This window comes from Podarcis pityusensis (assembly GCF_964106645.2).
Source record: "Podarcis pityusensis genome assembly, chromosome: 11".
NCBI classification, from domain to species: domain Eukaryota; kingdom Metazoa; phylum Chordata; class Lepidosauria; order Squamata; family Lacertidae; genus Podarcis; species Podarcis pityusensis.
Window position 1 is genome coordinate 49,764,901 of NC_138036.1, and position 15,599 is coordinate 49,780,499.

At 40.4% G+C, this 15,599-nt stretch overlaps 1 protein-coding gene across 1 annotated transcript in view; it reads right to left on the bottom strand.

Moving 5' to 3' along the window:
- FBN2 (fibrillin 2) overlaps positions 1 to 15,599 on the bottom strand; it is a 138,169-nt gene that overhangs the window by 61,774 nt on the left and 60,796 nt on the right. The window contains exons 14-21 of the mRNA XM_080973330.1: positions 14,390 to 14,512; positions 13,947 to 14,069; positions 11,814 to 11,966; positions 10,111 to 10,164; positions 9,253 to 9,378; positions 8,296 to 8,421; positions 3,147 to 3,266; positions 1,461 to 1,598 (exon numbers count right to left, since the gene is read on the bottom strand). Coding sequence (XP_080829456.1) covers positions 1,461 to 1,598; positions 3,147 to 3,266; positions 8,296 to 8,421; positions 9,253 to 9,378; positions 10,111 to 10,164; positions 11,814 to 11,966; positions 13,947 to 14,069; positions 14,390 to 14,512 — 963 coding nt within the window. The remainder of the gene's footprint in view (positions 1 to 1,460; positions 1,599 to 3,146; positions 3,267 to 8,295; positions 8,422 to 9,252; positions 9,379 to 10,110; positions 10,165 to 11,813; positions 11,967 to 13,946; positions 14,070 to 14,389; positions 14,513 to 15,599) is intronic.

Here is a 15,599-nt window from a genome sequence, read left to right on the forward strand (position 1 = left end):
CCAATGGTCAAGGTAAATGACAACTGTAGTTCAAACCCTACTCAGATGGGCGGGGGGCGTGTCTGAATCTAGGTACATCCTTCCGCCCTCTTACAGCTGATTCAAAGCCAAAAGAAAATAGCATCATTTCGACATGGAAATCCTCATGCACACCTGTGCAAAAAGATGAGCGGACCTGAGCCTTAAAGTTTTTGGCTGTCTGAATTTCAGTGTCTTAACCCCTCTTCCTGATATACCAAAGACATAACATTCTTCCTATTATCCAGGATGTCTAAGCAGAAATGAGCTTTACTTGAACTGACGGTAGAATAGGATTTAAATGAGTGAATGCACTCTGTTTGCCCTGCTTCAGTATGCTGCTACTTTCTTTAAATACTGGAAGATGATGTAATATAATAGTTTTTTAAATCACATAATTAGGAAATGAATCACTGCAAAAATTCCTGGTTTGCATACAATGTGAAATGAGATGTTAACATCTGTTTGTGACTGACAGTTCAGAATTCTTAACCAGTGAACACTTTCTTTTATTTAACAATACTTACAAATGTACATTCATACATTACATTACACAGAGAATATATTATGGTCTGTACCCAGATTTCCCCTTCCACACATGGAAGGGATTCTAATCCTGCTGGAAGAAGAGGGAGAAGGTTTTCACCAATTTCTCCCTTTGCCTTCAACCTTGTATGTTTCCGAGCAAAATTCAAAGTGTTAGTGTTGACCTTTAAAGCCCTAAACAGCCTTGGCCCTGTATACCTGAAGGAGGGTCTCCACCTCCATCATCCACCCTGCACACCGAGGTTCAGCTCTGAGGGCCTTCTGGCAGCTCCCTCACTGTGAGATGAGAAGCTACAGGGAACCAGGCAGAGGGCTTTCTTGGCAGTGGCGCCTGCCCTGTGGAACACCCTACCACCAGATGTCAAACAGATAAACAACTATTTGACTTTTAGAAGACATCTGAAGGCAGCCCCATTCAAGGAAGTTTTTAATGGGTGATGTTTTATTGTGTTTTTAATATTTTCTTGGAAGCAAACTGGAGTGGCTGGGGCAACACAGCCAGATGGGTGGCTTTATTAATAATAATAATAATAATAATAATAATAATAATAATAACCTACACTGCCACCTCCCATGCTTTTCTGGAACCCTCCCCCCCTTGCAAACATCTGGAGTAGATTTTCAGGGCGCATAGGTGGCTACAGGGGGAAGGGGAAATATAGAAAAACCACCTCCTCCAGCAGAAGCATTCCACTAGGAGAGTTCCATTCCTGGGAAGTCTGAATCCAGACCAATTAAATATATTTGGTAACACCGTAAATGAGTTTAATAAGCAGACTTTTCTTTACTTAAAGGATGCATACAGTCAGCCAGTTTTAAAGCAATGTTCCACCACTGAAACAACTCACATATTTCTGCCAAGTAGCTAGAGAACATTGCAAAGTAAAAAATCCTACCTAATTCGCAGCGCTCACAAGGGCTACCCCAAGCAGCTCCCAAAGTAGCACAGCATTCTGATTTTAGAGTAGCTCCATTGATGTTCACTTCACAACGATTGTCTTGAATGTTCAGCCAACATGTTCCTTTCAGACTGTCTGCAGTGAATTAAAACAAAACAGGATATTCATAATCCACCTGTGTCATCAGTGATGGAAGTGAAAATGGCTACAGCCAGCCTGATCATTGGGATGCTTGCAGTAGTTTGTGCTCCAGTTGCCAGTTCATCAATGGTAAAAAGGTAAAGGACCCCGACAATTAAGTCCAGTCGCAGACGAGGGAGCCAGCGTTTGTCCGCAGACAGTTTTCTGGGTCATGTGGCCAGCATGACTAAGCCACTTCTGGTAAAACCAGAGCAGCGCACAGAAATGCCCACCGGAGTGGTACCTATTTATCTACTTGCACTTTTGGGTGTGCTTTCGAACTGCTAGGTTGGCAGAAGCTAGGACAGAGCAACTGAAGTTCACCACCGACCTCCTGATCGGCAAGCCCAAGAGGCTCAGTGGTTTAGACCACAGCACCACCCGTGTTCATCAATGGTAAAGACTGCCAACATTGCAGAGACAAACTACACACCTTTGTGTATTTGTTCTTATTTTGGGTCTTAGAGGTTTGGGGGGGGTTGGGTTTTTTTTTTTTTACAAAAAGCTTGCATGTCAGGGGAGGGCTTGTTGACTCTTCTCCTTGCAGGCCCATACACATTTACATGCAATGGAACTTACCTCTGAATATTCATGAAAAGGCTCGCATTGTAAAATAATCATGATCTGTAACTTCCACTTAGCAGCAGTGAAAAACAGAACCGCATTTATAAACCGAGTTTAGACCACTGAGATACAGGTATTAGGGGCAGTGTCATTCCACTAGATGCCAGTGTCATTCCACTAGCATGAAGCTCCCAGTTTGGGCAGGAGTCTGCAAGTGTTGCTTGCTGGCAGCAGACAGCAGAAATCCCTGAAACAGTACATTCCTGGGGTGGGGAGGGGCTGAGCTGGTCCTGGATCTGTTGGATCCCACCACCATCACATGAAGGCATTAGACATAAGATGTTATGTTAAGTCCCACTGGTCAGCAGACATGTTGGATTGTACATACCACTACGAAAAATCATTCTTTGAGCCTTATTAGAAATATTAATGTAGACACAAAGGTGCAAGTTCCCAAAATGTCTGGAACAGAGTGAGAACCTGTGGACCTTCAAGTGCAGATGGACTCTAACTCCCATGGACCTTAAGCAACATGGCCTGTCATCACGAATGAGTTCTAGTCCAGCAACATCTGGAAGGCTAACGCTTCCCATCTCTGGCCTATAAAATGTATCAACAGTGAAGCGGATCTCTCTTGAAAGTCAGAGCCAGAAAAAAATCTTTTCTCACCATATTCAGTATTTCATAAGTCCAAGATAAGACAGCACATGAAATATTATTCTTGAAACTTTGTTTGATACAACTCTCATGGAGAAAATGAGAATCTTGATCTATTTTGATAAATTCTTTCTAGGGAGCAATACCTTGCTGTGTTACAAGTTGGATATTTCCAGATACCATTCTTTCTCTAAGGAATGTAGTCAACTGAATTTAACTCAGCACAATAGCCAACGGAATTCGTGCTTTTGTTTAAACAGCAAAACAAACCAATAGACTCACCAATACAGATGAAACCCGTAGAGTCTAGTTTGCTGCCAGATGAACACTCACAGATGAAAGAACCAAGATTATTCTTGCAGGCACCGTTGACACAAGGACTGCTTTCACATTCATTTATATCTATAATCCAGAAGGAAAAGACACTGTTAGATTCACCATGTGTTTTTGGAAAATATTATGATGTATAAACCCTGCCATGAACCATGTTATGCCAGAATGTCTGGAAAATTTGTTCTCGTTTTTTTGTTAAAGCGTTAAACTAAATTTCTATAATGCAGAGAATGTAGGGCAGAAGACAGCTTGCATACTTTGGGAAGTGCTAATTAACTGGCTGCTTCGCATAAAGCAACAAACTTCCAAGAACTTGGACTGAAACTGTTTTCCAGAATAAATTATAATTGTCTTGTGAGAAATCAAAGCCCATTTAATGGAAAGCAATCCACTCCCTGCCACAATGTACTGCAGCCAAACAAAGGCTGTATTGTTTCTGTCATTTTATGGCTCCATGAGGCTTTGGGAAAATTAAGAAACTAAACATTACAATGCTGTCTGTGACTCCACAGACCTGGAAACTTCCTAAAAAGTAATGCTGCAACTATAATATACAAAATAGTATCTCCCTACTAGCCCATTTCCTAAACTTCACCTGCCCCTTCCCATGGCTCAACCTCAGGTTTTCCATGTGCTGTTTTTAAGTAGGACCGTATGTAGGTGTGCAACCCAACCTAACAATATCAATCTTTTTTTAATTTTTAAAAAAGGAAAATTAGCTTGAACTCTACTTTTTTAATAACGAAAAAGTAATTTTTTTCAGGACAGTAATTTTCTAAAGAGTAGTTTTGTGTGTATAAATGTATTTGCAGTTCACCTGAATCTTTTTTGATATGATTCTTATATCATGCAAGACATACTATTCCAAACAGAGAGTTCATGTTATGGTTGAGGAATGGAATACATTTTAGTACTTAATTACTTTCTCAAGGAGGGACTAAGAACTAAATCCAACCCACTAAACCTAAAATTAAAAAATAAGTGAAAAATTAAACACAAGAGCTAGTTAAATACTGGATAAATATACCCTAGTAGGAAATAATAAATACACAGATTAGATATATTAAAAAATCCACTTATACTTCCTTTGAATACGATATGCTACTCTGTTCTCCCATTCCCATCACATATCTGTATTTCTCCAGAAATACTCCTTTGCACCCCTTTTTAGATTCTCCAGGCCAGAGTGCTAAAAACAGTTCATTGCCTGAGAAGAGGTTGGGTTAGCACATCTGGGATATTCTACTAATTATTGGCCAATATATATATAAATATACATATATAATGGGGGGGGGACATCTGGGATACTTGTATATCTAGATATTTCGGGTACTTGTTCACAAGGGGAGACCCCAAAATTCCCAGGATAGCTCCATTACTTAATCAGAGGAAACACTGGTTGGAAGCATTCCAAGTCCACAGTTTCACAGTGCAACTAAGACACAAAGCTAACTTCCCAAGATCCTCATCTAAGTTTAAAAATAAAAAATATTAAAAATGGGTATTTTTTTATAGTAACATTATTTGAAAGAAAATTTAAAATGACATCCTTCAACATTAACAAGTTTTTGAGTTCATCTATTCTTTATACTCTTAATACTGAAAAACGTAGCCTAGCTATATTATGAGTTGACCTTTTGTAAAAGTAATATATTTAGTTTGCTTAGTCATTTCTTCAGAGTCAAAGCCAAAGTTGGAATTGTCCCTTGTGATTACATTACAGTGATTTATACTTTGTTGTTTGTGTTCTGGATTCATGTTCAACTGTGTGAACACGTTTATAGCCAGAGCTGTGCTTTGAAGATAAATATCAAGATGAACAGATCCAGTTAGCATCTCCCTCTTATATTATTTCAACCTTCAGCCTACAATAAAACTCCCCATGATACTAGGACATAAAACACACTCACGACCATTTGAGCGCCTATAAAAACATGCAGTGTAATCCTACACGTATTTACTCAGAAGTAAGTCTCAGTATTTTCAATAGGGCTTGTTTCCAGGTAAAGTGTGTATAAGGATTACAGACTTAAGCTGTCATTGAGTTCCAAGTAACCCTATTGCGCTTTGATCAGGCTTCTTCAAAGTAAATGGTTTTAGAATTGTAGTCTGTTTTCAAAAATTATGAAAGTTCAGTGTTGAAGAATAACATTTGAACAGAACTGCAAGTCTAGTCCCTGCTGAATCATCTTAATTGTGCTTGGGGGAGGGGAAATGTCTGTGTTGCAAGTGCTTTTCACAGACATGACTATATCCTTATTATACAATTCAAACAACTTCACCATGATATTAAAGGCTTACATCAGACGATTTAGTAAATGTTCATGGAACTAAACATGAATTGACTCTGGCAGAAGTTAAGCATCTGTAGAGCGAGTTTACTTTAGTTAAACTGAGAGATAACGGAGTTTAGTTCAAGAAGCAAGTCGTTTCCTAAAAGGGGCAATGTAAATTCACTATGAAATCAAGACAAAATATTCCATAGCCAATCCAAGTGCAGGCAGGTCTTGGCTGATTGTTTGATATCTGAATGCACCTGATTCTTTATAAATAAGGAAATGCTACTCAAATGCCCAGGGAAATTCAAGAGAATTATGTGGCGATAAAAATGAGTAGACACTGTATGTTCAAAAGTACACATAAGTTTTTAGATGTGATCAAATCAACCTGGAAGCAGTCTGTATTAATCGATGGATAAGCTGACCCAGGCTAATGGACAGAACAATCCAAAGGGAGCAAGAAAGGGAGACTCCCTGGTGGAAGACAGATAAAATTCAAAGCCCTGCTGAGTTACTTTATGGCAGAACAGATGGTAGGAATGTTTGGTGGTGGGAGGGGGTAATATTTCCTGGTCATGTTCCAGTCTTTCCCTCCCACTTATCCCAATAGGAGAAAAATCAGTAAGCCAGCTGCAGGGCTTGCATACTTTTATCCCCATCCAGGAGGTGGGAATAGAAGGGTCTGGATTGAGCAAATTCAAGTTCCTGGAACAACCCTTTTCACTGTTACCACTGAGCACCAACAGCAAAGAATCATGATCTGATCAAGCTTTCTGCATCTGCAATAGGCGGCCTACAACAGTGGACTTTCTTCCCTACCCCATGGATCTCCCTCTCTGTTCATGAAGAGGAAGCTCCACTGTATCTTATGGGCCTTTGGATCAGTGGTGTAACCAAGTAATTTTAGACCCTGAACTGAATGACCTTACCAACAATGGGGGCTCTTTAAATGGCACATAAGTAACATTTCTGTTTTCTCCCCAGCCCTCCCCACTCCGCATGCTTTGCAACCAGTTCTACATGCATGATATGTTAGACCAGGGTGGTCCAACTTTTCATACCAAGTGGGCTGCAAGAGTACTTCAACATGGAACCCGCGGGCCACACACTGCCTTGTCATACGGTGGGGTGGGGAACCAAAATTTAATATCCCTCCCACCCTTGTGCTGCCTTCCCAAAGCCAGCTAAGCGAGGCGCAAGGCTCTGGCAGGGTCCCAGAGCCCTCCTACCTCCTTCCCAAAGCTGGGAAAGCTCTAACTAGGCTTTGCGAAGTAAATAAGAGGACTCTAGGACTCTGTCAAGATTGTTCATGCCTCCTTTCCAAAGCCCAGCACCTTCTTACCCAGCTTTGGAAAGGAAGCGTGAGGGCTGCGGGGAGGGCAGTGGTATCAAATGTTGCCAAGGGCAACATGCAGTCCTCGGGTGATGTGTTGAACAGCTCTGTGTTAGACTGGGAGGGTGCAGAAACCTAACTAAAAAACGTTGATTAAAAAATGAATAAAAATACTCTGAGTAAGTGCAGCTTTGCGTTTTAAATCATGGAGCCAACACGACAGGAATAAAATTGGAGTTTTATCCTCCTGTCCTGATGCTTAATATATTTACCTAGGATAAATGCCCACCTGTAACCATGTATATCAGTGTTTCCCAAACTTGGGTCTCCAGCTGTTTTGGGACTACAACTCCCATCATCCTTAGCTAGCAAGTGGTTAGGGATGATGGGAATTGTAGTCCAAAAACATCTGGAGATCCAAATTTGGGAAACACTCATGTATATGCTCAAGAGAGCACCCCCTGACTATAATGAAAAAATAAGAAGCAACACAGGATGCTACAGTGACTATGAAAGCTGAACAGTCCTGGGCATCTGCTTGCTTACCCAGGTGATGACTTGGGGCCTGGTTGGCGTTAACTAAAGTTCAGCCCTAGCAACAATGCTGCCTGGGAAACTGCTGTCTTAGTGGCCCATTCCAGCTTTTCAGCATCAAAAGATTCTGCACAGGAGTAGTGGTAACAAAGGGTCCAGTCCAAGTATAGTATTCATTTGGCAGCAATGAGACCTCCAATCATTCAGTCTACTTGGGAAGATGCAGCAAATTGCAACTATTCTATAGATTCTGGCCCAAAGGAATTCTCTGCAGGTGTCTCTTAAGAACAATCGGCTGCTTGGCTGCTCTGTGCTAGTGCAACTTAATGTAGCTTAATGAGATGTGGAAGATATTCATATTCAGGAAATGAATTCATAATTAACAAAAAGTAGTTACAGCCTATTTGACCAGTTTCCAAGCTTAAAAATAATTTAAAACAGGAACTAAAAAATGGAAGAAATAAAGCTTTGGTACCTTGCATTAGGTAAGACGACAGAATGTGGTAACTCAGGCTTATAACCAATGACTTTCTTTAAATTCTTAATTAGTTTTATGAGATAAAGAGTTATGAACTATGGATTGCAAGAAGATCAAACCTATCTATTCTTAAGGAAATCAGCCCTGAGTGCTCACTGGAAGGACAGATCCTGAAGCTGAGGCTCCAGTACTTTGGCCACCTCATGAGAAGAGAAGACTCCCTGGAAAATACCCTGATGTTGGGAAAGATTGAGGGCACAAGGAGAAGGAGACGACAGAGGATGAGATGGTGGGACAGTGTTCTCGAAGCTACGAACGTGAGTTTGACCAAACTTCAGGAGGCAGTGGAAGACAGGAGTGCCTGGCGTGCTCTGGTCCATGGGGTCACAAAGAGTCGGACACAACTAAACGACTAAACAACAACAAGTTATGAACTCAGGACTACATCCATACTTTTCGCTGCTGAAATCTTACCTTCACATGTGTCAGTTTCACTGCTGAATATATACCCCTTTGGACATGAGCAGCTGTAGCTTCCAGGGGTATTTCGACACAAGCCATTGTCACATAGCAATCTGTTCACTAGACATTCATCGATGTCTGGAAAGGAAAAGTTGATCGTACCAATTAGGATGTATGACAGAAATGGTGTTGCCCCTTCCCACGCACAATAGCAGAAGGAAAATTACCATTAGCGCTATTCCACAAGTGCTTCCGTCAGTGATACTTTTCTAGAATAAAGAGGCGCTGAAATTCACCATGAACACCTCCCTTGTTGTTCTCTTAGAATGGCAATGGTGCTACCAGAGAGGTGCTGGAACTGATTTCCTGTGAGTTCCGGCTGATAAAAAGCCCTGGCTTCTATAAGCAGAAGCAGAAGCAGTTCATTTGGTATGGAGGAGCTTCCTGGCAGACAGGCTGGTTTTGCTTACTGGAAGGGAGGGAGGTGAAGTAGTGCAGAGTTTGGTGTGCAAATGCACTGTGCAAATTGCCAGTTTAGCTCTGCCAGTACTGTACGTTTGCAACGTACCAACTTCTCTGCTTCTCTCCCCTTCCTCTTCTATTAAGCAACAGTGACCCACCTGCTAGAAAGTGGTCCCATTGCACCCACTGAGCAACAATGAAAGAATTCATCCAGCTCTATGAGCTAGCATACTCCTTTTGCAAAAAAGCCTGTGCAAGAAAAAGGGCAATTCTTGCTTTGGTTTCACTTTCCTCACACAAAACTCTAGTGAAAGATATAAAAGAGCTCTTCAATTAGCAGAACAGAAGACCAGGAAGGTTCTTTCTCGTTTGAGGCACCCAAGACTCCCTCTATTGTGCAGGAAAGGCAGTGACCACAATACTTAGCTTTCAAGCACTATTCCTGCTGCTGTCAGAATCATAGGCAGCCACAGCAGAAATCGTATGAATACAGATCAGATAACATACCAACACAATTTCTTCCTGAAATATCCGATTCATATCCGCTGTTACAATTACACCGATAGCTGCCACGCAGGTTTTCGCAAACCCCATTGGAGCAAATGTCAGGATCTAAAGCACATTCGTTAATATCTGCAATAATTAAGGTTATTAACGTAGGTGGTTAATATTTTTAATGACAAACAATACACAGTACTAACTTCCTACAGCAAAACCATTTAGTAAAAAGTGAAACCAACCATACTGAAGTTGCATAAAAGGTGAACACTTCAAATTAAACCAGAATTAAACAGCAGCAGACAAAATAGAACATTGGTCTGTTTTGCCCAGACAATAAAGGAATATTAATCTGCTGCTGTATTTTCGTGTCTATTAGTATTTTTACCTGGTCTCAACTGTTTTTGGTGTGGTTGCTTTAAATATGGCAACCTGCTTTGAGATTAGTGCTGGGCTAAAATATTTTAAATAATAAATAAACTCCTTATTATAGGACTGCAGCCTGAAGCTGCTTGGGAACTGCTTGGAGTATATGCACAGTTTTAAGGAATGAAAGTTGTTTCATTTTATTAAAATACTATGTATATGCTACTGCCAAGAGAACATGTATAAATACATTCCATGCTTCTGCTGGAGCAAGAGAGAATTTTGCCACTGGTTCCAGTGGGAAAACAGCTTAGTCGTTCCTCAGAGTCTGGTTCACTTTAAAAAAAATATGGTGCCTCATACCTAAAACAACAGCATGTGGGAGGTTGAGGAACAAAATATTTTTGTCTGTTTATCTGATTTCATGCACGTTTTATTTATTTATTTTCATTTCCTTCCCTTTTTTATAGGTCACACCTGTAAAATGTTATGGAGCATTACCTCTTCCATCCACTGTAATTCCCACGCCACTGCTACACAGACCACGGAACTCAGCTTCTCATATGAAAACAAAAAAGGTAGAAAAACGTAAGAAAAATAGGTTAAGTATTACTATGTTTTAATACCATGTTACCTCAACTACTGCCGATTCAAATTGGATGTTATTTAACATTTGCAAGCACTGTGGATGGAAATAACAGTCCCGACTAGGGAAGAATGGCAAGCCAATCCAGTCTGCTGAATTATGCTGAAATGGCAAAACTGACAGGGAGACTCGGGAACCAAGAAGATAAAAACTTTAAAAAAAGAATGGGAAAAATTCATAACTTACTTAGAGACCATTGCAAACAGATAAAGCTGGACTTTAAAAACCACTTGTGAAGAAACAAAAGATATGGACAATTTAGAGAAATGAAAACTGTAGAGAATATACAAATATGTAGTTTTAGAAAGATTATTATAAGGACCCATTTGGGGACGGTTGCGGGGGGAGTCACAAGATCCAGGGAATCTCATGAATTGATATGTTAAAGGTTTTTTCTTAAAAAAAATTATTTTAAACTTGTTTTCATAAAAACCGATAAAAAAGATTTCAAAAAAACAACAACATTTGCAAGTACTGTAAGGGTTTTTTTTAATCATTTATGTACTTATTAAATTTATATCCCACTTATTAAATTTATATCCTTCCTCCCAAAGGAGCCCAGGGCAGCTGACAAGTGATAAAACAATGAAAACATCTTTAAAACAATTCCAGTACAGATGTAAAGTGGGAAAGATCTCTACCTAAAAGGCTCATTGGACAAAGGTCTTCAGCAGGCATGAAAACGACAACTGAGACAACACCTGTCTAGTTTTCAAAGTATAGTGCCACAACACTGAAAGCCTGATTACTACATTGTACAGAACAGAGCTCCTGCTAAATAGTATCCACCCTGATTTGCAGGGTTCAGTGATCTATTGGTGAGATTATATTTTGGGTATCCTGGTTCCCATCTGTATATGACTTTACACACAAAACCAGCACCTTGACCTTAGCCCAGTAGCTAATTGGTAGTCTGTGCAATTCTTTTAACAGATGGGTAAAGGTAAAGGGTAAAGGGACCCCTGACCATTAGGTCCAGTCATGACTGACTCTGGGGTTGCGGCGCTCATCTCGCTTTATTGGCCGAGGGAGCCAGCGTACAGCTTCCAGGTCATGTGGCCAGCATGACTAAGCCACTTCTGGCGAACCAGAGCAGCGCACGGAAACGCCGTTTACCTTCCCGCCAAAGTGGTACCTATTTATCTACCTGCACTTTGATGTGCTTTCGAACTGCTAGGTTGGCAGGAGCAGGGAACGAACAACGGGAGCTCATCCCGTCGCAGGGATTCGAACTGCCGACCTTCTGATTGGCAAGTCCTAGGCTCTGTGGTTTAACCCACAGCGCCACCCGCGTCCCAACAGTAGGGTAACATAACATGCTGCCAATTTCCTGCTCCAGAGAGCGGCCGAGACACTACATTTTGCATTAGCTGCAGCTACCAGACCAATCTCAAGGGATCACCAGTGCATGGGTGACAATTATCAGGCTATCCTGGTCTAGAAACGGTTGTAGCTGTCTTACCAGCTGAAGCTAGCAGACTGACTACTACTACTATTCCCCTGTTTTCATGGGCAATATACATTTTTCACAGTAATCAAAAGAAGAACACAACTTTACCTGAGTTCTTGGCAGGGCATGGCTGGCAAGGCTCTCCAAAGCCATAGTCCAGATTGGCACAGCAACATTCAGATTTTGTCACTGCTCCAGGAAAAGGACGGACACATATTCCCTTTTTGATCCCACCATAGCATGTGCTGCGCATATGGGTATCTAAGAGGAGTCGGGCAGAACAATAGGTGAGTTGTCTTACAACTGGAAATGGTATGAAGAAATACTCTTCACATAAAAAATGTACCCAAAACCTTTACATCTGCAATTCGTTAATTAATATTGAATACAAAACTTGGCTTCTACAAAGTCCAATACCGACCAAATGTTGACATCCAACATAGGCTTATATCTGTATCTGAATATTCCATTCATGCCCAAAGTTATTTCTAATATGTCTTACTTAACTTTATTTCCTGCAGGTTACTTTTGAGTTTGCATGAATGCATGTATGATTTAAGATTATTTACATTGCAATTCTATACATGTCTACTGAGTACGTGTGTATAGTACGGCAGTCTTAATGAAATTTTCTTTTCATACAGTCTGTTAAATATTTAACCTGCTTGTCAGCACTACTAAAAGCCCTAAGCAGAATGTTTAATAAAATACGCCAATTCTCAGACTATAAACACTTTTCAGCTGCCTACAGTTTCTGCCTACATCACTTAGATCATTCAAAAGATCCTGCAGCTTAGCCAACAAGGAGGGTTTTAAAGCCAAAGAGAATTTACAGTAGATTTGTTAACAGTAGACGCACACTTTGAAATTCTGTTCAGAAGGACAAGAATGAGTAAGATTTTTTTTTATTATGCGCTATTTAAGATTTCTTCCCATTACTGCATGTCTAGAGTAATTATATCATCTTGTTGGGGAACTGAATTTCCTAAATGATTCCTGATTTTGCCTCTAGTGAAGAAATAGTCTAACAACTAATAGCGAGTTAGATTCTTTTAAGCACCAGCATTGTGTATTCCAAAAGAGAATTAAACACCCTGGACTACAGACATTACTGCTAGTGCGGGGCCAGGGCTTAATCGGTTTTAGTTTCTGCCCTGAAACTTGTACTTTCAGCAAGGCAAATTTCCCCAGCATTTAACAAATCTATGGCAAATTGAGAGGTGGGGGGTAGGGAAATCCCCATTTAACTTTGGGATTATTTTAAGAATTGAACAGGTTATTTGTGCCAACTTGGATTTAGCCCTTTGGGTTTGGCTCTGGAATTACACAGATTCAGTATCATAAACACAATGCCAAACCTAAACATTCTCATTTTCATTGATTTATTCCAGACTGCCAATGAACAATTTGCAATTATTAATGAGTTGGTAGTACAGAACAGAGAAGATGAAAAACTATAGTGTACACTACTAATTCATTAGGCAGTGTTTATTTATACAGTCATACGTCGGGTTGAAGTAGCTTCAGGTTAAGTATTTTTGGGTTGCGCTCCGCGGCAACCCGGAAGTAACGGAGCGTGTTACTTCCGGGTTTTGCCACTCGCGCATGCGCAGAAGCGGTGAATCGTGCACGCGCACTCGTGGGTTACGCTCTACTCAGGATGTGAACGGGGTTCCGGAACGGATCCAGTTCGCATCCAGAGGTACCACTGTATTTAGAAGACTAAACGGACTATGAAACTACAATGTGCTATCTGTTTCAAGTATGTGACAAAATAGGCTTTAGAACACATGGTACATTTCATCTTTGTAAACACAAGAAGCGGGAAAGTAGACATTTCTGCAAAAGCTATTTTCATGGCAGAAGTGCTAACACAAGTGGAAGTCATGTAACAGCACACGCACGCACGCACACACACACACACACTCCAGGAGCAGCAGTGGTTGACTCCAATACACAACCTGCACTGTGCCGAAAAGACACACAACATTCAGGAGACGAAAGAGCAATGCAGTCCCAGCCACAGGGCCCCAGTGGCCGTAATGCTGAATGGTATATGACATTCTAGTGTTGTGCAACACTTCTGCTAGCCCAAGCTACCCACTGGGGTCCAGCTGTTGCACTACGTTAACAATGGGGACTTCACTAGCAGAATGACTGTTGTACTAGCAGCTGCCACAATTGGCTCTCACCCATATTTGTTTAAACTTTATCACATTAAACTGTAAAAGTGTCTCTTACCTACACAAACACGACCATCAACTCCCACAGCTAGGCCTGGCGGACAATCGCAACGAAATGAGCCCTCGGTGTTAATGCAGTGACCATTCATGCAGATCCCTGGTTGATGGCACTCATCAATATCTGGAGGAAAATGTATGTTTTACTGATTAGTAAATGAAACCACGATTTTCTTATAAAATTGTGTAATTGCGGACTTCTAATGTCATTCACAAGCTGCTTCCACCGAAGATTCATATGTGGATTAAATAAACAATGAATAAGCTCAGGGCAAAATTTGATGAAAGGGCACAAACCTCAACACTGGCACAATTCAGTGGAAACTTTTCCTATGTCAGTACAAGTGAAATAAGTAGGAAAGAAACAACCATAGTTCTCTCTCTCTCTCTCTCTGTTTGTGTTTATATAGAGTCAAGATTGCCATAATATGGTGTCTTACATACCAGTACAGTAGCGCCCATTAGGAGCCAAGACAAAGCCCGGTTTGCAGATGCATTTGAAACTTCCATCCTCATTTATACACATGCCATTCAAACACATGTTGGTAGTTGTGCATTCGTCATGATCTAGAAAAACGAATTAGTAGATATATTTAATCCTTGAAGAAACTACTCAAGATCTCTTTCAAGATTTGTCTCATTTAATGAGAATCTTTCTACCAAAAAAACAAATGGGTGAAATCACACAAAATAAATGGCAAATCTTTATTTTAATCATTTTGTGCCAAACTTGGCTATACCTTGAGTGGTCCAACTGGAAAGTGAAAACTTCAGTTCATCCACTTTAAACAAGTGGACATGAAGGGCATTCACAGTGCACATCTTCTTAGCATTTTCTCAGGGTGCTAAAAATTATGGCCAGTGCATTCTGTATTAATTGAAGCATCCCAACCACCATCAAAGGCGGCCCCACATATAAAGCATGGCAGTGCTGCTTAAATCAGAATTTAAAGTCGGAAGCTGAACCTGGTTTCATATCCTGGTCTGCAAACAACATTTAAATTCAGTTCAAAAGTTCAGGTGTCTCAGAAAACTGGTTTTAAATAGCCAGAATCTAAACACTGGTCAGACACATGGAAGGAGAAGAGGGAGGGAAACAAAGAGCAAGGGCATGGCCCCATGATTCATTATTGGCCCAACAGTCTGCTTTATTTTATCTCCATTCACCACTGATAAATAAAAAATGCCTGCAACTTTTGTTCCTTAAAAAAAAAAAAGGATTAAAAAATGCAGAAATAGCTGCCCCTGCAGGATAGGTAAAACCTACCAAATTACAGGCAAACGAGGCTTGGGGCTTTTGTGTTGTGCACCTTAAAATTTGCTTTTTTTAAAAAAAAAGGGGGAGGTGCAAATCCTTCTGAGGGCATGAATCCAGCCAAATTTCAGAAGGATAACTGCAATAGCTTTTTTCAATATGGACCAGAGTGTACTACATGTCATCCTATTTTGTAATTAACTGGCAAAGGCTAAATAAATAATAAAGTTATGTTAAAATTGAATTTGTTATTATAAAAAAAAACCCTGAAATGGTAGCTGAAATTTTAACAAGCCCACAGTATAGTCTCAGTATATAAATTGTTGATGTTTAACCTATGAATATACTTTATTCTGTGCCATATGGCAGGACAGCATGGAAATTTGCACGTTTTATCAG